This window comes from Neovison vison, chromosome 13, assembly GCF_020171115.1.
Source record: "Neovison vison isolate M4711 chromosome 13, ASM_NN_V1, whole genome shotgun sequence".
NCBI lineage: Eukaryota > Metazoa > Chordata > Mammalia > Carnivora > Mustelidae > Neogale > Neogale vison.
Window position 1 is genome coordinate 149,739,189 of NC_058103.1, and position 24,419 is coordinate 149,763,607.

At 50.8% G+C, this 24,419-nt stretch overlaps 1 protein-coding gene across 1 annotated transcript in view; it reads left to right on the plus strand.

Moving 5' to 3' along the window:
* The window catches only part of EFL1 (elongation factor like GTPase 1), a 116,048-nt gene that overhangs the window by 86,100 nt on the left and 5,529 nt on the right, over positions 1 to 24,419 (plus strand). Inside the window, exons 17-19 of the mRNA XM_044232148.1 lie at positions 2,616 to 2,763; positions 11,160 to 12,139; positions 21,295 to 21,479. Coding sequence (XP_044088083.1) covers positions 2,616 to 2,763; positions 11,160 to 12,139; positions 21,295 to 21,479 — 1,313 coding nt within the window. The remainder of the gene's footprint in view (positions 1 to 2,615; positions 2,764 to 11,159; positions 12,140 to 21,294; positions 21,480 to 24,419) is intronic.

The following is a 24,419-nucleotide window of genomic DNA, read 5'->3' on the forward strand; positions in this document are numbered from 1 at the left end:
CTGCAGCCCTCGGAAGTACGCACGGTACAGCTGCAGTTGTGACCTTTGGGTCTGGCAACCATAGCTCATTCTTAGGCCTTTCTAGTAGGACTTAATTCTTCTCTATTCCACGTAGATCCTAACGTTTAAAACAGAAAGTAAAGAAGAATTGCTCATTCAGACCACAGCGTTTTCATAGAAATGTGCAAGTTTTGAGCTCGGGCAGTCGTGGGCTGCCCTGTGCTGCTGGCCCAGCCGTGGGGACTACTCCCCCGCTGTGGCGTCAGGAGAGGGTTCTCGGGGCCCTGGCCCAGCCCTTAGCAGACTCTCAGTAAGGCTGACTTCCTCTCCTTACATGAGGCGATGTGCTAAGCAGGACTTGGGCTGATCCCTTGGATGCCAGAGTGTTCCTCATGTGTGTTTCATTAGAATGTTCTGAACTTTGTAAAAAATAACTTAAAATGATTTAGAAGGGGCACCCAGTTCTCTTCATAATTTTAAAAAGAGTGCTGCTCCCTTTTCCCACAGATACATTGTTTTTGCTAGATTTACTGTGCATGTTCTGGATGGTACTCCTGCGGGTCCTGCTCCCACGTCTGTGTCTGAACTGTACACGTGGTTCTGTCCTCTTGTGTCACTGCAAGGTCTGTCTCGGTGCGCACCGAGAATGTCTGGGTGCTGTGCTGGCCCCTGGGAGCCCTCGGGGTGGTTACTGTGAGTTTGCTCTGCCCGGGTCCCTTGTGCCCCTGCCCACTGCCGGCAGAGCCCCGCTCTCCGTGGATGCCGTGTCTGCCGACCGCAGGGTGGCCACCCCCCGGGACTCAGGCTTCTTAGTGCCCCGCCCCCGAGTGCCGCTGGGCGGACACGGCCTTTGCGAGCTCACGGGGCCCATCTTCAGACCCAGGTGGCAGTTTATATACAGAGGTTTCCTGAAATCCAGATGGTGAGTGTTGGTCTTGATCTCAGTCTTTCTTACATTATTAAAAGATGTTGATTTTTTATCTTCAGTGGATCATTTGGTGGAGTTTTAGGCAGGTTAGGAAGATCAGCTTCCAGATTTAATAAGAGGTTAAACAGAGGCTGTTTCTGCCAGCCAGTGACTATCATTATACATAAACGTTTTCAAACATTTAATTTCAAAACGTTGTCTCTGTATTCCAGGTTTTGTTTTAAGAAGTTTCTCTTTTGCATGTTGTTGAACTGTCACCTGTCCCACGGAGAGAGGGATTTAAGTGTGTGCGCCTTTTTTTTTTTTTTAAGGACTTGCTAATTTAGTAAATGGGGAGCTGACAAAAAGCTTTTTTGTTTATTTTATTCTCTTTGTGTTTTGTGTTATGCATGTTACCAGTGTTCTTTTCGCACAAATGCTTTCCCACCACGTTAAAATTTCTGTGAAGGTTGAGTTCGTTAACGCTGGGTAGTATCTGTAAATCCACTTAATGAGGCAAAGGAAGACCACTGTATGCTGAAAAGGAACAAATGAGACCGCCCGGGGCCACCCCACGCGCCGGGGATCCTCTGATCCTGTGCAGCCCACGTGTGGCTCGTGGCCGCCTGAGCGGTGCGGGCGCTGATCCCCGTCCCGCATGCACCACAGCCGGCGACGCTCTGACCTTGGCACAAGTGCTCAGCTTCTCCGTACCTGTGTCCTCATCTGTAAAACACGAACATTCATCCAGCCACACCGTTAATGCCTTCCTACCTGGGAAGTACTTGCTGGCACGTCGCTAGCTGATACGAAGTGCTAGTTGTCACCAGAGAAGCCTTATTTCAGACCTGAGTAGGTACGGATGAACAGGTCGATCTGGAGTTCGAAACCCCTGATGGCAGAGAGTTCCCTTGTTTTAGTGGCTTTGTTGGCCTGTTGAGAACCAAGCATTGAGGATGGTGGGAACTTCAAATGTCGACGTGAAACCAGGCTGCACAGAAATCCTTCAGGGCCGGGTCTCTGCTGAAGCATCAAGGAGAGACTTGCTCCGCCCGAGGGGACAGTAGCTGCTGAGCACACAGGAAGGCGTGAAGAAGCAGCCGAGCCCGAGACGCAGACCACAGACTGTAGGGAAAAGCGGCTGTGTGCCAGCAGCAAGGGCAGACAAGAGTGTGGAAGGTTCAAGAAGCACGCGCGCACAGTGGCCCTGGCCCGGAGGGCAGCTTTCTCCAGAAACGCGCAGGTCCTCAAGCAGTCTCGTGAGATTCTTTTAAACGTGTGGCCCTGGCACCAGTTTCTTCAAGTAAATACCACAGGAAGTGGTTTTTTGTTTTTACGTGTTGATTTGTTGGTTTTAGCTCTTCTCTGGGGGAGAGTTCTGTTACGTTTATAGATATAGAACATGGACGTTTGTGATAAAATTAGGTGGATTCACACATAGGATGGTGGTAGTTTGTATTTGCCCAGTATTTGGCAAAGCAGCGTAGACCAGCTTTGGGGTCCCGACGGCGAGTGCTGAGGGTCCCGTCTTCGCTCTGTGTCCTCGTGAGTCAGCAGGAGACAGTTCTCCTCTCGTGGCTGCATGACTGGGGGGAGTTGTTTTAGGAGTTCGCTTCACTGTACTTTTCCCCTTGGTGGCCACGGGCATCGTCTGGAGGTTTGACCCGTCCGCTCGCTGTACTGAGTCACCTTCTTCTCGTTGACCTAGGTGAGATGCCTCAGCTCGTCAAAGGGATGAAGCTGCTGAACCAGGCCGACCCGTGCGTCCAGGTTCTGATTCAAGAAACAGGAGAGCACGTTTTAGTCACAGCAGGGGAGGTCCACCTCCAGCGATGCCTGGACGACTTGACAGAAAGGTAGGTTGCTGGCAGATGGAGCTGTCACTGCCCCTAAGCTGGGGTCGGTGAGGGGGGGAGTGGTCGGTGTGACCAGTGGAACTTAGACCGTGGATTGTTTTTGGAGAAAAACGAAAGGCCCCATCTCGATCATGAGCTGTTACTGTGCTGTTGGGTCGTAGATTCAGTTTTTGATGACTGCCCGTTTACTTTTGTGCTGGAATAATTGCACATTTTTAAGCTCGAGTCCTGAAATAGCTTCCCGTGTGAGTATCTTCCTGTGAGCGTCTGCACACGCGGGTCGGCGGAACAGAGTCCCAGGCTGTGATCGTAGGAGCGACTGTGGCGGACTTCGGTCCTTCCCGAGGTCACCTCCACAAGGTGCACCTTTGGGAGATCTTTCCATTCCCCCATCTTGCTGATGGGGACCTGTCACAGAACAGGCATCCCGGATCACGTTTTGTCCATGACGCTCGCCCGCTTTATTCCCAAGCTACTGTGTGTTTATCGAGCAATTAGGAGGATACAGAAGGGTGAGAAGAGCCATTCAGTGACCGCGCAGAGATCACGTCCGTGACGCGAGGGCTCGCGAACCCGCAGCCTGCTCCGTGCACGCTGCACACACGGACCCTGCGCGGGGGCGGCGCACTGGCTCAGCACGGGCCTTATATTGCTGGCGCATTTTTTAGGCTTATGAGTTATATTATCCTTAAGAAAGGCCCGTACGGTTTACACCTGCAGAAAGTATTTAAAAGTGCTTCTTTTCTCAAATTTTGCCAACCCTGTATGTTATCATTTTAACACACTCCCCCCGCCTGGAAGGCAACAGGTGTTCATAAACACATTTTCTGTGCTTACTAATGGAACGTTTCTTTCTGTGTTTAATTGGCCATTCATTTTTCTTCTTTGGGGAATTGCCTTGTAATGGCCTTCTTTCCTCTTATTTTAAAATTTTGGGGGACCATAATAATTATAATGGTCGTTATAAATAACCAACATAATTATATACTAACTACGATGTGCCAGTCACTGTGTTAAATGGTATTTGTCTCATGTAATCCTTATGATGGGTCCGTCATGTTGGTAATAGTACTGCCGATTAGTACTCCTGCTGCAGTACTTCTGCACTACTCCTGCTGCAGTACTCCTGCTGTAGTACTTGTGCACAGTACTCCTGCTGAATACTCCTGCTGCGGTACGTGTGCTTAGTACTCCTGATGCAGTACTCATGCTGCAGCACTCTGCTACAGTACTTCTACAATACTCCTGCAGTACTCGTGCTGCAGTACTCCGACAGTACTTGTGCTTAGTACTCCTGATGCAGTACTCATGCTGCAGTACTCTGCTACAGTACTTCTACAATACTCCTACAGTACTCCTGCTGCAGTGCTCCTGCTGCCGTCCTCCCACTGCTGCTGGTGATGGGTTAGCATGAGAACAGCCCCCAACAGCACCGTCCGTGGAATGTTACAGACACCCCTGCCGGAGGGGGCGTTTTCTGAGCTCTGAGCTTCAGTTTAAGATGACATTGTGGTTTACTCCTCCTTTAAATGTCTTATAGCCGTGATTAGTGCAAAACCGGACGGCAGCTCTGCCGTCTCCTCCATGTTTGATACCACTTTCTTACAATTTCTGAGGGTTATCATATTGGTTAGAGAGTAATACTAATTGGATCGTTTTTAAGGTATATTTTAAAATAAGAACAGTTCTCAAGAGGATTTTTTAAAAACCATTGAAATGTTATGTTAGTTTTTGGGGTCTTTGAACTAAATTATTTTCTCTCTTTTCACACTGTGCTGCCAATTAAAATCCATGTTAAATAACCTTACATTTCTCGGGCCATTAACTCCTCTTTAAAAAGATGCTTTTTGGCACTTAGAATTACATTTCACATAATGCTTTCCCATTAACCTAAAATTAGTTTTAATTGATTACTACTTATTTGTATGTTTGTTTCATCTTTTTCATTTTTTCCTCATGGCTTTCATTATGGGTACTTTTTTCTCTCAGGAGGAAGAAAACTATAGTGTATATATAATAAAAGAAACTAGTTTCTTAGAAATATGTTCTTAACATACCCCTAAGATATGTTAATAAATCAGTTTATTTTGGGACTTACTCTGTGTAAATCTTTTTAGAAAACAGCCTATCCAAATACCTGAAAATAATTTAGATTTACATTGAATGAGGCAAACAAGAGCAAAAACCTGTCTGCTTTTCAAAAATAAATATACTGCTCAAGAAGATACTTGGTAAATTCTGAAGTGTTTGTTATTTGCTTTTCCTAAAAATTCCAGTTTCTAAGTGAGGATACCTTCCCCTCAACACAAAACAAAAATAGTTTCCTTTGCGTCGTGACCTGGTGCGGCAGAAGTGACCTCGCGCTCAAGCACACTGCGCTCCCTCGTGTCCGAGAGGAGACCTGGAGACCACAGAGGGAGGAATCCCCTCGTCCCCTGGAGTGGGCAGTTAGCTGGGGAGGCCGCTGGACCAAGCGTGGAAGAGGAGGGTGGACAGGCCCATCGGGACCCAGTCAGCCAGTGTTATGTCACATGCTGTACGGTGACCCCGAGGGAGCCACATCAGCCGGTGTTGACAAAAGTCATTGCATCCTCAAGTGCCCTGATGCCATGTCGGAGTTCGGGGCACCTTAATGAATTAGGTGCCAGGTAGCTTCTCCTGGGCCAAGAAACAAGAGAATATCCCGAGCAGTTTCATTTTAAAGGAAATGGACAAAGTCCTTAAACATCTGACCAGTGGGAAAATGGAAAGCCTGATAGTCCTATAACTAGCAAAAGAATTCAAAGTTGGAAAAACATTAAAAAAAATCAGGGTGCCTGAGTGGCTCAGTTGGTTAAGTAAGTGTCTGCCTTCGGCTGGGGTCATGATCCTGGGGTCCTGGGGTTGAGTCCCGTGTTGGGCTCCCTGCTCAGCAGGGAGTCTGCTTCTCCCTCTGCCCTTCTCCCTGCTCATGCTTGCTCTCTCTCTCAAATACATAAAATCTTTATTAAAAATAGATATACCAATGTACCTTTACCAGATTAACAGAAAGAGGAGAAAAATCATCTCAGTGGACAAAGGAAAACGCATTTAATAAAATTCAGCATTCACGCGTGCTAAAAACTCCTAGCAAACTAAGAATAGAAGGGAATTTCCTTAAACCGATAAAGAGTATCTTCAGAATAACTCTAGCAACCATGTACTTACTGGGTGAAATGTTTGAGAGCTATCTTTCGCGACCAGAAATAAAACAAAGGTACCCCCAGTACAGGTTCTGTGGAGTGCTGTACTGTCGGTCTTGGACAGCACTATAAAGAATAAAAAATAAAGGATGTGGGAATCAAAAAGCAAAAATTAAAACCACCACCATTTGCACGTGATTATGTATGAAGAATCCAGAAGAATCTATAGAAACTGTTAGGATTAGTAAGTAAATTCAACAAGGTTGCTCTATTCAAGATTAATAGGCAAAATGGATTGCATTTCTGTATACCATTAACAAGCATAAAACAAAAATTATTTTAAGGTGACCATTTACAGTAACAGAAATATCAAATATCCAGGAATAAAATTTACTCATTTGTGAGTCTTCTGTGAAAAAACTGTAAAACACAAACGATGGTATGTACCATCTTTATGGCTTTAAAAATTTAGTATTAAAATGATGCCAGCTTTTTCCAAGCTGATTATGCATTCAGAGCTGTCCCAGTCAAAGTTGCAGAGCCTGAGAAGTTGATTCTAAAATTTGTGTGGAAATGCAAAGGGCCAGTAATGACCAAAACCCATTAAGAAAGTAGAACAAGGCGGAGGTTCTTACTGCACTAGACATCAAAACCTGTTACGAAGCTGCAGGAGTCGGCCACGTGCCGTGGACACAAGGCTAGACAGATGAGCGGACTTGGGCGGGGAGCTCAGATGTGAGAGGTGCCGTGGAACAGCGGGGAGGGCCAGCCTCTCCGCGGACAGTGCTGGCAGCCCGGACCTCTGTCCCGAAAGCCTCAACCTCATCCCGAACTCAGAAATCTATTCAAGGTGTACTGTAAAGTGTGGAGGGCAAAATCATAAAGTACCTAGAAGATAACAGGAGACTATCTTTGAGACCTCCGAATAGGGCAGGCTTTTTAAATAGGGTGTGAAAAGCATGAATGACAAAGTCAAGTTTAATCATTGGAAGACACCGTGAAGAGTCAGAAGGCAAGCCACGGGGTCAGAGAGCACATTTTGTAATACGTACAATAAACAAAGGACCTAAAACCCCGATATACAGGAAATTCCTACAAGTGAACGAAAGGCAACAATCCCTAGCAAATGGAGTAGGACTTGAACAGGTGCTTTACATAACAGAAGCCAAAGACCAATAAATACATGAAGATACTCAACTTATTAATCAATGAAAGGAAATTAAAACCAAAGTGAGATACCTCTACGTACCCACCAGAGTGGTTGAAATTTACAAGTGACCGTATCAGCTGATGGCGGAGATGGGCAGTAGGACAGAACTAGTGGGAATGTGAATTTTTGCAACTACTTCGGGATCTCATTTCGTACTACCTGCTCAGGTAGGAGGTAGGTGCTTCCTCTTGCTTGGCAGTTCGACTCCCCTTTCTCAGCTAAAGATACTTAACACAAAGCTTGACAAATGTGCATCATGGATACTCACAGCAACAAACACTGGAACAAACAAATAGCCTCAAACAAACAAATAGCCTCAAACTAGAAACCACTCAGATAGTGTAGTGGATAGAAAATAAATCACGATACGTCCTTACCATAAAACTCTGTTGAGTGATCTTGTGAGCAAGCTAGCTGTTCGAACATGGAGAAATCTCACAACATAATACTGAGTGAAAGAACCCAGCAGAAAAAACAAGGTTTGAGGGCGCCTGGGTGGCTCAGTGGGTTAAAGCCTCTGCCTTCGGCTCAGGGCATGATCTCAGGGTCCTGGGATCAAGCCCCGCATCAGGCTCTCTGCTCGGCGGGGAGCCTGCTTCCTCCCCTTCTCTCTCCTTGCCTCTCTGCCTGCTTGTGATCTCTCTCTGTCTCTCTCTGTGTCATATAAATAAATTAAAACAAAACAAAACAAAAACCAAGGTTTGATTCTGTTACTCTATGCAGTACAGAAGGCAGACCAGACTGAGCTGTAGCATTTAGGGGTATAGGTTTAGGGGATAATAGGAATTTTGAAGAAGGGACTCCAGTCAAAGTCAGGATGGGCTTGAGGGAAGGCCTGGTGGGTCCTTCTGAGGGCCAGTGGCTGACTCGGTTGACCGTGTACATGGGTGTTCACTGTGTGGTCAGCTACAGACCGGTTGATTTTTGGTTTGTCACCTGTCGTATAGAATTTTACAGCTAAACCTATTGAAGAGTATACATAACATTGTAGAGTTCTTTAGCTCTCTTGGAACAGAACCTGCCTTCTAACACACAAGCTTCCCTTCCAGCTCTCACACACGTTCAGGAATATGTCATGTGCCGCAGGAGGAGGCAGGGGACAGCCTGTGGTCCTAGCCACAGAGACTGTCACCGCTCTTCGTGTCCAGATCTCATGAAGTACTGGCCAGCCAGTACTTCACCCTGGAGGCAGGACCTCCGGGTGGTGGGGGTCAGGAATGGCAGGGAGCCACGGGGGTGGCCGGGGTAGCCAGCCTCCTGCGTGCTCTTGGAAGTCAGTGCGGGCTCTGCGTTCCCAGGAGTTTTAGAGCCTCTGGTCCCGAGGCGCCTTGCAGGTGTGACGGTCCTGGGCGCGCTCCCCCTGCCATGGCGCGGAGTGGCTTTCCTTCATCTCCTAAGTGATTATCGCAGGGGACTTCTCGGGAGCCTCAGGAAGTTGAAGGGCTGGGGAGGTGCACAGCCCTTTTCACCGTTAGGACCGAGCCAAGGGGGCCAGTGTCCTAGATGGGGCCATCAGAGGCTCACAGCTCTGCAGCTGGTTTTCTTGAGTGTTCTGAGACCATGAGTGTGTTTTCTCAACAGAACGATAATTCAGAAATGTTTGCTATTGCTGAGATTTCTAAATGCTTTTCCTTTTTAAAAATCAGGAAAGGGTATTAAATTTTATTGAACGCTAAGCGGTTTTACAGATGGTTACATAGATTGATTACTTTATTTGACATTTTTAATGTGCTATAGTATTTGAACAGATCTCTTAATACAAATAAATTTTTATACCCCGTGATAAAAGCTGTTTGGTGTCACGGTGAGGTGTTCCTTTGATGTGCTGTTTGAGTTTTCAGGATAGCATAACCGGAAAAAGAACGGATTCTGAGGTCAGATCTAAATTTGAGTCCTGGCTTCTCCACTAAATCTGTGACTTTGGGGGCGTGCCTCAATCTTTCTTACCGGGTTTTCTCCTCTAGAATATGAGGCTAATACTGAAGACATAACATGTGTGAAACACTTAGCACAGTGCCTCATACATAGTAAGTGACCAGTAAAAAGAAAAAATACACATTTTTTTCTCTTCGTAATTTTAGATTTTATATCTGAATTATTCAGTAAGATTGAACTGTGGGTTTGTGTGTGCTGTCTTTGTCAAGTCAAGTAGTAAAGTATATTTTATTATTTTCTAATACCTAAAAATGTGGAGGGCATGTCCCAGTGTGCATAGTGGGCACCAAATGCATGTTGATGATGACTTTAGCTGTCACTTTTGTGATTAGTCACAACACCTTGAATAAAGTAGTGATTTTTTTAAATCGAGTTTTTTTTTTTAAATTCCAGCGCAGTTAATCCTCAGCGTTCTGCCCGTTTCCAGTGTGTAGAACAGTGTTCGTCCTGTGTGTACTTGAATCCCATCACCTGTTTCACCAAGCATGTATACTTCTCTTTTATCGTTAAGCTTTTTTTTTTTAGAGAGAGAGGGACAAGAAGAGAGAGAGAATCCCAAGCAGGCTGTACTGTTAATGCAAAGCCCGACACAGGGCTCAATCTCACGACCCTAAGATCCTGACATGGGCCGAAATCAGGAGTCGGCTGCTTAACTGGCTGAGCCATCCAGACGTCCCTCACGAAGTCTATTTTAAATGAATACAGTGTAAGGAAGGACCCCTCTGTGTCTTCTGTAACTGTAACAGCACTGAACTACGCTGCCCCTTGAAAGTGAACACACTCTTCCACACATTATGGTGTATTTAGGTTCCATAGGCTAAAGTCAGTTAGGTTCAATTTTACCAATTTTGGTAGCATGCTATTTTTTAGGAAACCATCCGCTTACTGGGTTTTCAGATTTAATCAAAAAGAATAAAATTGGATAAACAAGATACCTGCCCGGGCCCACAGAATGTTCTACAGAAACCAGAAATCTAGAATCAAATCTAAGCATTTTGAAAACTTAGTATTGGGTTCCCTTACTGAGTAACACTTCTCAGAGAAAGGCATTGTTCTCTGGTCCCAAAGTGTCACATACAGCATACCTGTGAACACACGCACACCTGCATGCGTATTCAGACATACCTCCATCACGGCAGTGGCAGACGGGGGGCAGCCAGAGCCTTGGTATTACCTGGGAGTGAACTAGACAGAAAATAAGAGAGAGCGTGTGTGGTTTCCTTGTGCTCATGATCCGTCCACACCAGTTCCCCGAATCTGCCCTCTGTGAACTCAGTTCATTTGTGAGAAAATGCAACGTGAAACTAAACCTCATAACACGTGGAAGAGGGGATTTCTGAGCGTGGTACTGGACCACGGTTCGAGACCTGTATACAGTACAGGAGCTACGGGCCGCATGTGGCTATTTCACATTAAAGTAAAATTAAAACTTCGGTTCCTCAGCCACACCAGCCACATATCACATGCTCAGTCACTCCATGTGCCTATTTAAATTTAATTAAATAATTAAAATTTCCCTGGTACACTAGCCACATGTCAGGGAGAACAGTGCGTACAGAGCGTCTCCATCACTGGGGGAAGTTCTTTTGGAAAGTGTTGCTCAGACGCACTCCTGCGTCATGATGGCCTCGCCAGGAGCCTCATGTCGAAGAAGTCCATTGTCAGCCCTTGATGAGGGGTCCGGAAGTTCTGTGATTCTTCCTCTGTTTAGAGCGATAACCGTGGAGCTTTTCTTCTCCAGGTTCTGAAATTGGCAAACAGTATCTTAAAGAATTCATATGTCAGATCTTATTAAAATATTTATTTTCCACTCAAAACATTTTTATCTGAGTAGATGGTTTATTTATTCTGAGAGTGAACAAAGCGGTGAAACTCGTATCTTTACAGAGAGCTCCCTGAAGGGGTGTTCCCATTACAGGTGGTCCTTCCAATCCGAAATGAAAGTGGTCTTTGAATTGTGATATAACGTATAGTACCGATCTTTCCTAGTAAAACCACTTTTATGTTCCTGTGTTTTTGCAGAATCTCCGTTGTGTGGTAGTTCATGCCATTTATTATAACCTTGTTGTTTCTCTTGAATTTGTTTGTAGGTTTGCAAAGATTCAAATCAGTGTTTCTGAACCCATTATTCCATTCAGAGAAACAATCACAAAACCACCCAAAGTCGACATGGTCAATGAAGAAATAGGCAAACAGCAAAAAGTCGCAGTTATCCACCAAACTAAAGAAGATCAGAGCAAGATCCCTGAAGGTGTCCAGGTTGACGCGGATGGGCTCATCACCATGACAACCCCAAATAAGCTTGCCACACTCAGTGTTCGAGCCTTGCCCCTTCCAGAAGAAGTCACACAGATTCTGGAAGAAAATAGTGATCTGATTCGTTCTCTGGAGCAGCTGACGTCTTCTGTGAACGAGGGCAGAGATGCTCAGATGATCCACCAGAAGACCCAAGAGAAGATTCGCGAATTCAAAGGAAAACTAGAGCAATACCTGACAGGGCGGAAATGGAGGAACACTGTTGACCAAATCTGGTCATTTGGTCCAAGAAAATGTGGGCCCAACATATTAGTTAATAAAAGTGAGGACTTTCAGAACTCAGTATGGACAGGCCCAGCCATCAAAGCTTCAAAAGAGGCCAGTAGATACCGAGATTTGGGCAACAGCATCGTGAGTGGTTTCCAGTTAGCTACCCTCTCTGGCCCCATGTGTGAGGAGCCTCTCATGGGCGTCTGCTTCGTTCTGGAAAGATGGGACCTGAGTAAGCTGGAGGAACAAGGGTCAGGTGGCAGACACGGTCAAGAGCAAAGGGATGTGGCGCAGGATGCCCAGCGGGAAGGGGAGGCCTGTGCCGGGGGCGGCGAACAGCCGGGGCTCCCAGATGGTGGCTCTGAGCCCTCGGAGAAGACCTCCCAGAAAGGAGAGCCCTCGCCCACTGACTGCTACGGACCCTTCTCGGGACAGCTCATCGCCACCATGAAGGAGGCATGTCGCTACGCCCTGCAGGTGAAGCCCCAGCGTCTGATGGCAGCCATGTACACGTGTGACATCATGGCCACCGGCGACGTTCTCGGTAAGAAGGGTGAGGGCAGCGAGAAGTGCCAGGGGTGACGGCGAGGTCCCCGAGGTCAGAAAACTCAAACGCACTTACTGTGTGTTTTATAGAAGCTGCATCAGCATCTGGTTACTAAGAACTAAGATCTTTGAAAGCCTTAAACATGAAATCATGACGGGTTGTGGGGGAGGAAACTTGTCGCCAGAGGTCTTCCCCTGGCAGCAAACAGACTGTTTCGTGGGATGAGAGGCGCGGTGGACGGGGTGTAAACTGCCCGTTCGTGTTACCCCCAAACCTTTGCGGCGTTCTCTCTCTCTCCGTCTAGTACCCAGAGCCCTTCTGGAAGCGGTCAAGGAGGGCGGGGACTCTGGGGACATTCTAACCCACCTGACACAGCAGGGCTTCTAGAAGACCGTTATGGGGGCTTTATTCGTCCCTGACCATCACGTCAGATCCTACTCTGACCTTCCTCTCTCCGGACGAGGATCCTCTGGGATCCCTCGAGTCTCGTAGCCCTGGCATTTAGTAGCTGCTGACAGTTAGTCCTTGGCACTGAGACGTCTTCCTTCCCCTTGAGAAGGACGGTCTCCCTCAGCGATCAGGAGAGGTCGACACGAGAGCCCAAGTCTGGGGCTGGGAGCCGAGCCCAGCGCGGGCGGCTCTCCTGCGGGCCCAGGAGCAGGCGGCTGAGCAGTGGTTGAGAGAGTGGACCCCGGTGACCCGGTTTCCTCTAGCGCGGAGGTCCTTTGAGTCGGTACGTGGTGGTTCTACATTCATTTTAGTAAGGTTCTTTTACTGATTCATTCCTAAAAGCAGATACCTAAATTGTTGGGGTGTTTTTCCCCCAAAGAAATTCAGGCCTGCCTCTGCAGCAGGGCCCTGAGGATAGGGACGGAGCGGCCGCAGCAGCGTGTCGGGAACAGCTAGGGGGACCAGCCCCATGGGTTTGGTGATGTGGGACCGCTCAGAGCCCGTGTGTGCTTGAGGGACACCTGCGTGGAGGGGGGGCACGGGTCCTGTGCAGGGGTCTCAGCCTTGTTTGGATGCAGCGTATCCTTCCCAGCTTGTGGGACCCATAGATGAGTTTCAGGAAACCAATCAAGACCATTCCCAGCTGTTGCCCATTGCCAGTGAGAACTTTCCCGACTCATGAAGGCAGAGGTGCAGTTAGGGTCAGGGAACCATGAAGGAGACCCTGACAGGTGCCACCTCCCCCAGAACAGCTCCCCTGATGGGCAGCTCACAGGCTCTCGGTGACGAGGCGTCACTGTGCCTCTCTTGGGTGAGAGTCCTGTCTCCTGCCCGTTTCCAGCCACGGGGGGCCCATCCCTCCCTCCTACAAGTGGTGGCCCGTCCTGTGCCCGAGGAGCCCATCTGTTCGCCAGTATATGTCCGGCAGAGAACTCTCTGGAGCCTTTGGCTCTGCTTTCACGGTGGGGCCTTTTGTGCCCTTTCGCTGCTGTGTCGCTGTCCCTTGGGCCAGCGTCCCGCTTCAAGCAGCCGTTCGTGGACGGAGCCCCGCAGAGGTCCCGACCAGCGCGGGGCCCAGACGCGCTCCCGCCTCCCAGGTGTGGCCGTGCTGTCCTCGCGGCCTTTGGCCTTCGCGTCCCATCTCTGACTCGCGGCGCCTCAGGACCAGCATCGTTTCTTTTTTACGTAAGTTACATCTTCCGCTCGCCTCCCGGGACGCAGAATCCAAATTTTGGTGATTGACTAGACTAGAGAAATTTGTGTGTCGTCCCACAAATGCCTCCGTTACGTACGAGTAAACTGGGTCTGTGCAGTTCCTCGTTGCCCTCGGGTTTTATGTAGATACACAATAGGACAGGAAGGCTTTTTTGTGGGTATTTTTGTTGTTGTTGTTGTTGTTGTTGTAATACCAAGAGAAAGTCCCATCACCATAATCTTAACACACGGATCCTTTTTTCATTTTTTTTCGTGTGTCTTTCCTTGCCTGGTGAGACCCGAAACTCTGTAAGCAGCGAGCGAACTGTTTCGATGGAGGCTCCTTCGTGTGTGTGCGTCCCCCGATGATCCATGTTACCCACCGCACGGGAAGTAAGCGTAGGCGGATAAGACGTTGTGTCAGAAACTCCACGCATCGCCAGAGGCCTAAATCATGCTTGTATGAATATGTACAAATTTTAAAATTTTCTTAAAACTGCAGGAAATTACCATATGGCTTCTGAGTCTGCAATTTCTAGAACCTGGGGTTTTCACCCCAAAAGTTCACCTGTTGGCAGAGATTACCCGTGATTTCTCAGAAGGACAAGTTTCTTGAGGACCGTGAGGTACAGGCTCCGGCCCCAGAGACGGAACCCGCGTACGAGGTCGGGGACCTGCTCATCCGCTTCTCGGCTGTCTTGAACGCGGGTGTCCTCTCTCCTGTGTTTGCTCCCGGGCCGCGGTCTGTTCCCTCATCTCCTCACTGAGGACAGTGCAGGACACACGTGCGAGGGAGCCAGGCCTCCCGGCTCGTCTCTCTTGACTCTGCCCACGTTTGTCCACAGTGTGGGCATGTCTCATCCTTACCCCGAAACGAACGGAGAAGATCCTTTCTGGTGTCCTCTACCCTTTAATTCGGGTAGAGTCGGCGTAACACCCTGCACGCTCTCCCTGACGCCTTTGCTTCTTCCGTTTGCTGTGCTTGTCCCCCTGGAACAGCGTAAGGACGCAGCAGCTACCTTCGTTGGCCCGACGGATTCGTGTTGGAGCTTCGGTTCCATTGTGGGGACAGGGGGGATCTCTGCTCCCTTTTCTCTCACAGGGACCATTTGTGGTTGGTATTTCAGACTCTTGTTATTCCTGAACGGAATTGCGTCTTCGAGTGTGTTGTCCTAATACTTGTTCTGTTTCTCCTCCTTTATGTGGTTGACGTGATCCTTCTGAAAATCGTGGGTCCCGTACATCTGTGCTTGTCCTTCCCTCTCCTGTGCTCCTGGGGGAGTGACGGGAACACGGGTCTCCTGCCCGGACTGCCGGCTCCCGGGCGTTTTCTGTTGGGACGGGCATCCGTCCTCGGCTCTCGGAGAAGGCAGATGTCCCATCTACCACAGGAAGCCGGGATCGGCTCCGCATTTGTCAGACCCAAACTCCAGGCAGACTGTTGAATCATCCCTGCTGAGTCAGTGCTCCGTGCCCGCTTTCCCGTTTCCTGTCGGAAATCAGCACCAGGCCCCGCATGTGACCGGGCAGCCCTAGGACAGTCCCTCAAAACACCCCTGTGATCTTGTCCCTTTCTCCAACCTGGCTGTGCACCTGGCCGTCCACTCTATTCTGGTGCGTCACTGGAAGAGACGTGTATCTTGATCAGGGGGATTTCCCTCTTCTCTCTTAGGAGCAAAGTTGGTCTTTGCCTGGCCTGCTCCCGGCGCACGGTCCACAGTGCGGGGCCTCTGATCCCGCAACGTGGCACCCGTGTGGGGGTTGGTTCATGCGTGGCCTCCATACTGTGGCCACTGGCCGGCCTTCTTGATACATTTCTGGAACCTGTGCCATACCCTCCGCCTTTGATGTGCTCTGGAATCGTTCCCTCCTAAGCTGGTGTCAAGCCCTCATCCGTATGAAGCTGCTTAGAGACGAGGGTCTTCTCTTCCGTCTGTTTTCTTGTTGCTTTGAGAGGTTCTTCCCTACGGAAGATGGCCACGTTCTAGCACCCACGGTCCACACGGCCAGCTGCTCACTGTCTGTTTTCCTTCTTTCTAAATCACCACCTTCATCCGGAACAAGAAACGAGGCAGCTTCTATGTTCCGAAGGCCTTTGCTTCCTGCCTAGATATTCCGGGATCTCCCAGGCTTTGCTGGCGGATGCTCTGAAGTCTCCAAGAATTGGCACAAGTAAAAAGACAAGTTTAGGTCTTTTTTAATTGGGCCAAATGACTGTCCTTAGTCTGTATTAAAAACTTAATTCTTTCTACACAGACTTAAAACAAGAAATCCTTTTGTAAGTGGATAGAATTGCTCACAGTCAGGTTGGGATGTTCAGTGGAAAAGTAGGCATCTCAAAATCGCTTTACCTGGGGAAATGATGCCAAGAAGACGGCTTTCTTTATGCATGAATTCTGCTTTCTGAAAGGTGCGGTTCTGTTCTCATTTTCTACCCACGAAAATTACCTTTAACTTTTTTAAGTTTTTTTTTTTTAAATTCTGTTTATTTACTTATTTGAGAGAGCATGAGCAGGAGGGGCAGAGGGAGAGGGAGAGGGAGGCTCTTGGGCCGACTGCGTTGAGTGCAGAACCTGATACGGGACTCGATCTCACAACCCTGAGATCACGACCTGAGCTGCAGCCGAGAGCTGGACGCTCAGCCGAGCATCCCGCAGGCGCCTCCGCCTGTACCTTTCAACAGCGGACACTGGAATTAGTTTGTGTTTGTGATTGTCCCCTGAGGAGCCAGCTGTCTGTGTCTCCCCTCTTCTAACTGGACAGCTTCTTTCATTCCCGGCTCCTCGTGGTTTTCATCTTTGGCAGCAACGTCATGTATGAAAAATAACTCTTCCTGCTAGCGCTAGAGTTTCCGGCACCGCGTGGGCTACCACGGTCCTCCCTGTGTTTTTACCCACGGGATAGATGCTCGCGTTGGGAGAACACACGTGCCTTACTGCGTCAGAAACAGCCTCAAGAAGTGTCACCCTTTACTGTTAAAAACCTCTTCTCTTCCAAATGCAGGTTCTTTTTCAATTTCATCAGCATCTCGTAATTCCTTTCAACAAGAATGTATGGACGTGTAGAGATGCCTGCGCTGTGTTAAGCATAATTCCTGCTTTGAGAGGTGAGTTAGGTGACAGAGCCTAATTATGTAAAACAGAAAGCACAGCAGAGCTGAATCAAGTGAACAAATGTGGTCTTCCAGCGAAATTTTGTGAGAAATTGGGATTAGCAAAATTCGGAACAGGGTAGACTTTTTGAAAGCGGTGGTTCTTTGAAACAGGCTGTGCCGGCCGGAATGGTCTGGAGTTGAGCAGCTAAGTGTGAAATTGGCTCTGTCTGTAGCTCAGCACTGAGGACGGTGAGGGGCGTGGAGAGGACGTGTTCCCACTTGGTTTTCTAGCAGCTTCTGCTCAGCACGACCTCTAGCCCTGGATGGCTGGTTGGTTGAAGGCCACTGTGCAGCCTTCCACTGACTCACAGGACCTCATCTTGTTGAATGTGGGTCTTTGCCTCGTCACCCTGATTCGTCCCGGTATTGATTAGCCTCCCGTCCACCTCGGATCTGATCACCCTGCCTTCTGCACCCGTGCGTGGCCGGCGACCCTCGGAAGGGCACAGCACTGCAGGCAGGGCGCGGACCCGTCTGCCGGTGGAGGGCGACTTGCTGACACGCTTCCTCCACACTCGGGGCCGAGTTCCTCTGTAGAGGAGCCCCCGCTCCCCGCCGTGTCCACAGCACACTGTGGCCCCCGTCCGGTGGTGGCCCATCTGCATCCTGTCGAGCACAGCTGCCTGATTTAGCAGTCCGCTCGCTCTGTGCCACGAGGGAGAGGGGTTGGTGTGACCTGATTTATAAGAATCGCCAGTGCCCACCAGTTTCTCTGCGCGTGTGTGTTCATTGAAGCTACACCGCAAGGGTTACCAGCAGTAACAGAAACCACAAGATGAAAGCAAAATCTTCCTTCTTGGAAATCAGTGTGTCGTTTTGCACTTTCTTTTGCAATCTTTGCCCATTAACAGTACCTTTTGCATAGCTGTAACGGTAGAAAGAGTGTGATGTTTTGCTTTTTACATTTATTTCTTTTATAAGCCGCCTCCATTTGGCTACTTAGTATTCGCAGAGTTCATTTTAACCTCGGCATAACGTCCCATCCACTTGCGCTGTAATTTACTTCCCATCATCCCCGAATGGGAAATCTGTATTGTTTCCTGTAAGAGAAAACATTGCTGTGAACAGCTGCTTCTTTTCCTAAATTCTGGGGGGGATAAAAAATCATACCTTTAACTGCCAACCTTCAGCTCGAACGGCTGGGGTCTCGCTCCCTATGACAGACGAAGGACACACACACTCGAGATGTGTAGTGCCGCCCCGGAGCAGAGCAGGCTCCGTGACGCCAGATGGCGAAGAGATGGTTTGGATCGTAGGATCCCACAGCAGACCCGGTGGGGTGGGTGACTCTGAGCGGCTGTGAGTCCGGAGCAGCTCGTGGCTGTGCGTGGGGTGGCGGACGCTGCGCAGGGACCTCGGATGCGCGCCGCAGCAGTGAGCAACCCCGTGTGGCTGGGCGCACAGCGTCTGTGCTGACTGTCCCGTCCCGGGTGGCAGCCGGGGTCACTTGATCACATGCAGGCCCTGAGTTCGGGCTGGGACGTTCGTGGCACGGTCTCTCAAAGGCCAGCCCTCACCAGGCCATTCCCATCGGTGCGCCTCTTGGTTGCCATATTTTCCCCAGATGGGCGCTTGCTCTTGGGGCCTCGGCCGCAGCACAGCGGGCCACACACAATCTTTGGGCGCACGGACAGGACACACGTGGGTTGCAGGGGGTTTGGAGGACTCGCAGAGGCCACGTGCTCGCGGGTCCTCCCGGCTGCGGCTGCCACGGTGTCACTGGGAGAGCAGCGACAGCTTGAGAGGGTCCCGGTGTGGACACGTCTGTCTTCAAAGCCACGTGCATTTGGAAGGTTCTGTTTGGAGCCGTTTTGCTCTGTTCAGTGACCCATCACTGTGCCCCAGTTTTAGGACTTAGTGGAATTCAAATTGTGTGGCTCCAAATGACACAATTGATTACGCTCAGCCTCCACGGCCATTACTGACCCGGGCCGGCTGGCCTGACCCCAGCGGCGTGGCCCAGGGCTCATCCCTGCCCTGCCGGCCCGCTGCTTCCGCTCCACAGGCTCCTGAGGTTCCTCCTGGAAGGGGCTCACTGGGTTGAGGTGACTCGTTCACACGTGCCGGCTGCTCGTCTAAGGCTCCCTCCCCTCCTCGGAACTGCAGGCGGGTGCGCGTGGCCTGCGGGAGACTGTCACTGTGCTTGTCTCCGAGCGTCCGGCCTGTACCCAGAGTGTCTGTTCCGTTCCGGGCGCTGCACACCAAGAGCAGCGAGAGCAGGTCACGGTGGCCCGGTAGGAAAGGGTCAGGGTAGAGCAGGAGTGAAGGGCCTGTCACGGCAAGGTGGGGGGTGTTCGGGGCAGAGGAGAGAAAGCCAGGTAGCCGTCCTTGAGGAGCTTATAGGCTGCTCTGTGCCACAGGGGTGACCCTCGTCCCGTGTGATCGAAACCAGAGCTGACAAACGAAAGGGGAGAAGATCTGGGGCTGGCGAGTGGCCCAGCGGGGAGAGAGGCCCTGACCCGGCCCGGGCGCGCGGGACGGGTGAGCTGGAGCCGGGCCCGCAGAATCCCTCCGTGATGGATCTGGGTGACCCTGCCGCTCCCTTCTGACCCTCCGTTCTGTTTCTGTCCGGTCCGGACCGCGGGCAGGGCTGGTGTTTCATCTCGGGGGTACTGCACTGGAGGGGTCAGGCTGCATGGTGGGGGTGCCCAGGCAGCTGCGGTCAGCGTGGGGCTGGAGGGTGATGGGGGTCGGCGGGGGCAGGTGTACAGACGGGCTTGGCAGCCCAGGTGGGGCCTCCATCGTTGGGACGCACACAAATGATCGCCGATTCAGCTCTCCGCAGGGAGAGTTCAGAGAAGCAGACAGAGCCTCAGTGAGTGTTCGCGGGGGGACATTGGTGCTGAACAGTTGCTGCTGACGGTCAGAGGGCGAGGGTCCGAGGGGGGCGATGCCGATGCCAGGAGAGCCGGCAGCGGCCCTGGTCAGTCGCTTCGCGGCCACACAGAAATCATGAGTGGATGGGAACAGGACACTGGCCGTCGGAAAGTGATGGGGCAGGGTCAGCGAGGCAGGTCACTGGAGCCGGACCCGTGGCAGAGCCCCGGTGTAGCAGTGAGGACCTGAGCCCCCGGGAGACCGAAGAAGGGCGCAGAACCTGTGGGAGCGAAGGGGAAGGCGGTGCCTTTCAGCGCTGCCAGAATTGCGATCTGTGTGGTTTTCAGCTAAGCCTGGAGGTGAGGATGACCCATTAGAGTTTTTAGGGTTTTTTTATTCTAAGGCTGCCCCATGACACAATGGGCCTCCTGCCTTTTGTTTGCCTCGGTCCTTCCTGATCCCCACCACCATGGGACGTCTGAGTCGGAGGAGCCCGCGGTCAGAAGGCTGGCTCCGGGTCCCCAGGTCCTCATTGGAAACAAGCAGCCTGGGGTGGGCGCAAGCACCCGGGTCATGCCCCTGGCACCCAGGAAGGGAGAGCCGGGGGCCCATGCTGGTGCTCAGAGGAGAGGTCCGCTTTGTTCAGCCACAGCATCGCAAACCTTGAAGGACATGTTCCTAGATCAGCTGTGCAATTAGAGCCACTTTTTCTAAGTGTCCTGTGAACTGGGAGGCTTTCATGAGAGTGTGCGGGCCTAGCCGGGCCTCACAGCCCTGGGCAAGGCTCGGTGTCTGTTTGCAGAGTCTGTCCTGCGACCAGGTTGGAAGGAGCCTTGTGCCCCGAGGTGCTTCTATGGGAGCATCAGGGAAGACCTCTCCCTTCCCAAAGTCAGCCAGCCTTAGGCCGGAGAACGGAGTACAGGTACCAGCCGAGAGGATTTTCTGGCCTTCTCGTGATGGGGCAGGAGATGTTATTACCAGACCTAAAAGATACCGAAGACCATCCGTTTTCAGGGAAATTAAATACTTACGCCACTTACATATTATAAAAACATGAGCATGTGTTTCTGTGTGTGTGGTTTTCGTTTCTGATACAAAAATGTCTCTGTGCCCGTTGCTTGCTTCCTGGGCCCACATAGCCTTACGCCATCAACGTCATATTAATAACGTCTCATAGTGATGAAAATATTTCAGTATTTACGAAGCGCAGTCACACTCATCCTGATTTTGTGCCCAGAGACTGCTCATGGGTAACACTGGATCTGACGGTCCTTTTCACAGGCTCCGGCTTCGCGTGCCGTGTTGGGCGGATTGCCTTTTGGGTCAGGCCGCTTGGGGTGGTCTCACTCCTTGTTACCTTTAGGCCTCTAATTTTTTGTAGATTTGCTTTTAAATGCTTAAAAAGCATTCCTGCTTTTGTAGACCAAATGGTTGACCGAGTCACTAGTGGTTTGTTCTGGGGCGTGCGTAATCTTGGCTCTGTGTGGCTCTAGACACGTAAGAGCTCAGTGAATTTAAGAGTTGTCCGGCTTTGCAGGTCGGGTCTATGCTGTCTTGTCGAAGAGAGAAGGCCGGGTGCTTCAGGAAGAGATGAAGGAAGGGACGGACGTGTTCACCGTCAAGGCCGTGCTGCCGGTCGCCGAGAGCTTCGGCTTCGCGGACGAGATCAGGAAGCGGACGAGCGGCCTGGCCAGCCCACAGCTGCTGTTCAGCCACTGGGAGGTAACAGCGCGAACCCCCGTCCCTGCTCCTCGGCCCCCGCGTGCGGCCTGTGCTCGACACCAGGCCGAGCAAACACCTTCCCGCGCCGGCTGGCCTTCCCGGGGCTCTGGTCCCTCAGGGGCACAGAAGGCCTGCGGCTGCTCCCGTCCAGGGTGAACGATCCTCGGGTCACGGGCAGCCTGTAATACGCAGGCGCGCACACACACATCCGTCCTTTCTTTTGACGGCAGGCAACATTCAATCCTGTGTTTCCCTGCGAAGATAGATTTTTTTCCGTGTAGAATGCAACTTTTTATTTTTTTATTTTTGTTTTTTTATTATGTTCAGCTAGCCAGCATATGGGACATCTTTTTGATGTAGTGTTCAATGATTAGCTGCGTATAACACCCAGTGCTCATCCCAGCACGTGCCCTCCTGAATGCCCGTCCCCCGGTTACCCCACGCCCTCCCCCTCCGCCCTCTGAAACCCTCAGTTTGTTCTCTGGAGTCCAGAGTCTCCCATGGTTTGTCTCCCCTCTGATTTCTTCCCATTCAGTTTTCCCTCCCTTCCCCTCTGGTTCTCTGCCCTAGTCCTTACTCTGCACATATGAGTGAAACCGTATGATAATCGACTTCCTCTGCCCGACTTATTTCACTCAGCATAATCTCCAGTCCTGTCCATGTTGATGCAAAAGTTGGGTATTCATCCTTTCTGGTGGCTGCGTAATACTCCATAGTGTATATGGACCACATCTTCTTTATCCATTTGTCTGTTGAAGGGCATCTTGGTTCTTTCCATAGTTTGGCGACTGTGGCCATTGCTGCTGTGAACATTGGGGTACAGATGGCCCTTCTGTTCACCACATCTCTATCTTTGGGGTAAATACCCAGGAGTGCGATTGCTGGGTCGTAGGGTAGCTCTGTTTTCAACATCTTGAGGAATCTCCACACTGTTCTCCTGAGCGTCTACACCAGCTTGCACTCCCAGCAGCAGCACAAGAGGGTTCCCCTTTTTCCACATCCTCACCAGACCTCGAAGATAAATTTTTAAAGGAAAATCACAGACATTTTAGAAGAGAAGCTCTCAGGAACTTTCCTCCAGGGAAATACTTATGGTGTTTAGAGGGGACGGATCCGCTTCTTGCCGGGGACAGCCTTCAGTGCCTGTGTGTCCCCTTATCCGCAGCCCCTGTTGTGGGGTCTCTGGCTTTCACGTGTGGTGGGATGAAGTAGCTCATGAGAGCTCCTCACTGTCAGCGTGGGCACAGGTAGTTGAAGAGCAAAACTTATCCCTAATTAACACCGCAAATGTCGATCGCGAGGACGTTGTTTTCTCACCCGGGGAAGAGCAGGAACCGGGGAGGGTGGGGGGGTCAGAGCAGGCTTCCTGAAGCATCTCTGGAGGGAGACCGTGCAGAGCTGAGACCAGAGGCTGGCGTGGCCGGAGGAATAGCGATGGGGGAGTGCAGGGCACGTTTCAAGACAGGGCCTCAGGTCTGGAGTAGAATTCCAGAGACAGAGACAGAGACAGAGAGCGCAAGCATGGGGGGTGGGAGAAGCAGGCTCCCTGCGGAACAAGGAGCCAGACACTCAATCCAGGACCCGGGGATCACAACCTGAGCTAAAGGCAGAGCCCCCGGTGCCCCCGGAATAGAATTGTTAACTAGTGCATATTAGGAGAAAGGCCAGGGTAAGAAGGCAGTTTCTCTCGTCACTTTACAGGGAATGGAAGTAACGTCACGGCGTCCACTTTTCCCCTGGAGGTTCATGGTTTGGGGGGTCTGGTGTGGGACTCTCCTGGCTTCGGGTATCACTTTGCACTGACTGGGGCTGACCGTGCAGCCTGCTGAGTTTGTCCCGCTGAGATAAAGCGTGTGCAGCGGGGGACCGGGGGCTGCTGCCGCGAGCGGGGCTGGTGCGCGCTCACCTGGGCTTGCTCTTGGCCCCGCGGCCCAGCCTGGGCTCTCCCTTCAGCGCCTTCCAGCCAGACCCCCGCCCTGTTCCTCTCATGTCCATCAGTCGGGGGGCTCCCGTTTCTAAGCAGGTCACAAAGTGGAGTACAGTAAGTGAGGGAGAACCTCCTTTCTAAAATGAATTCTAGGGCGCCTGGGGGGCTCCGTGGGTTGAGCCTCTGCCTTCGGCTCAGGTCATGATCTCAGGGTCCTGGGATCGAGCCCCGCATCGGGCTCTCTGCTCAGCGGGGAGCCTGCTTCCTCCTCTCTCTCTCTGCCTCTCTGCCTACTTGTGATCTCTGCCTGTCAAATAAATAAGTAAAAAATCTTCTAAAAAAATAAATAAAATGAATTCTATAGTCAAGTCAGTCAGCAAAGTAGAGAAAGGGGACACTTGAGAGAAAGAGACTTGACGGGGCAGATGGTCTAGGCAGTTCGTGTCCCCCGAACGGAGGCCAGTGAAGCCGCTGATCCAGGACTCACACGTCCTTAAAGCTCGACAGTAGCACCGTCTCTCTTGTTCTCATTTATTTTTTATTTATCTTTTTTTTTTGTTGGCACAGTTTTCATCCTAACAGAGATTTACTGTGAACTTTTTCTTGCATTTTGTATCTGAGTCCAGAAACGAAGTGAAGTGTTGGTGGTTTTATAGGTTTATATCTGAATAGGTGTCATTGCTCTGCTTCGTTAGGAGAAAACAGGAGCTCTGAGACGTTCCCCGCACTGGTTCCTTTCTGCATGTGAGTGGTAGTAATTCCCCCAGCCACGCGCCCAGCTTTCTGGCTCTGGCTCTGGGCTCCGAGCTTCTCCTTCCAGGAGCGGGTGGGTCACAGCAGCTTCTGAGGAGCCCCGGGTCTGGTGTAAAGACGTTCGTGATGCTCTTAATGAACCACATCGCGACAGTCCTCTGCCCGCGTTCTAGGGAGCAGACGTGTGCTTACGGGGCGAGGCGGCCAAACGGTACTCAAACCGAAGAGGGATCTGTGGCCCTTCGCTGCCGTGACGCTTT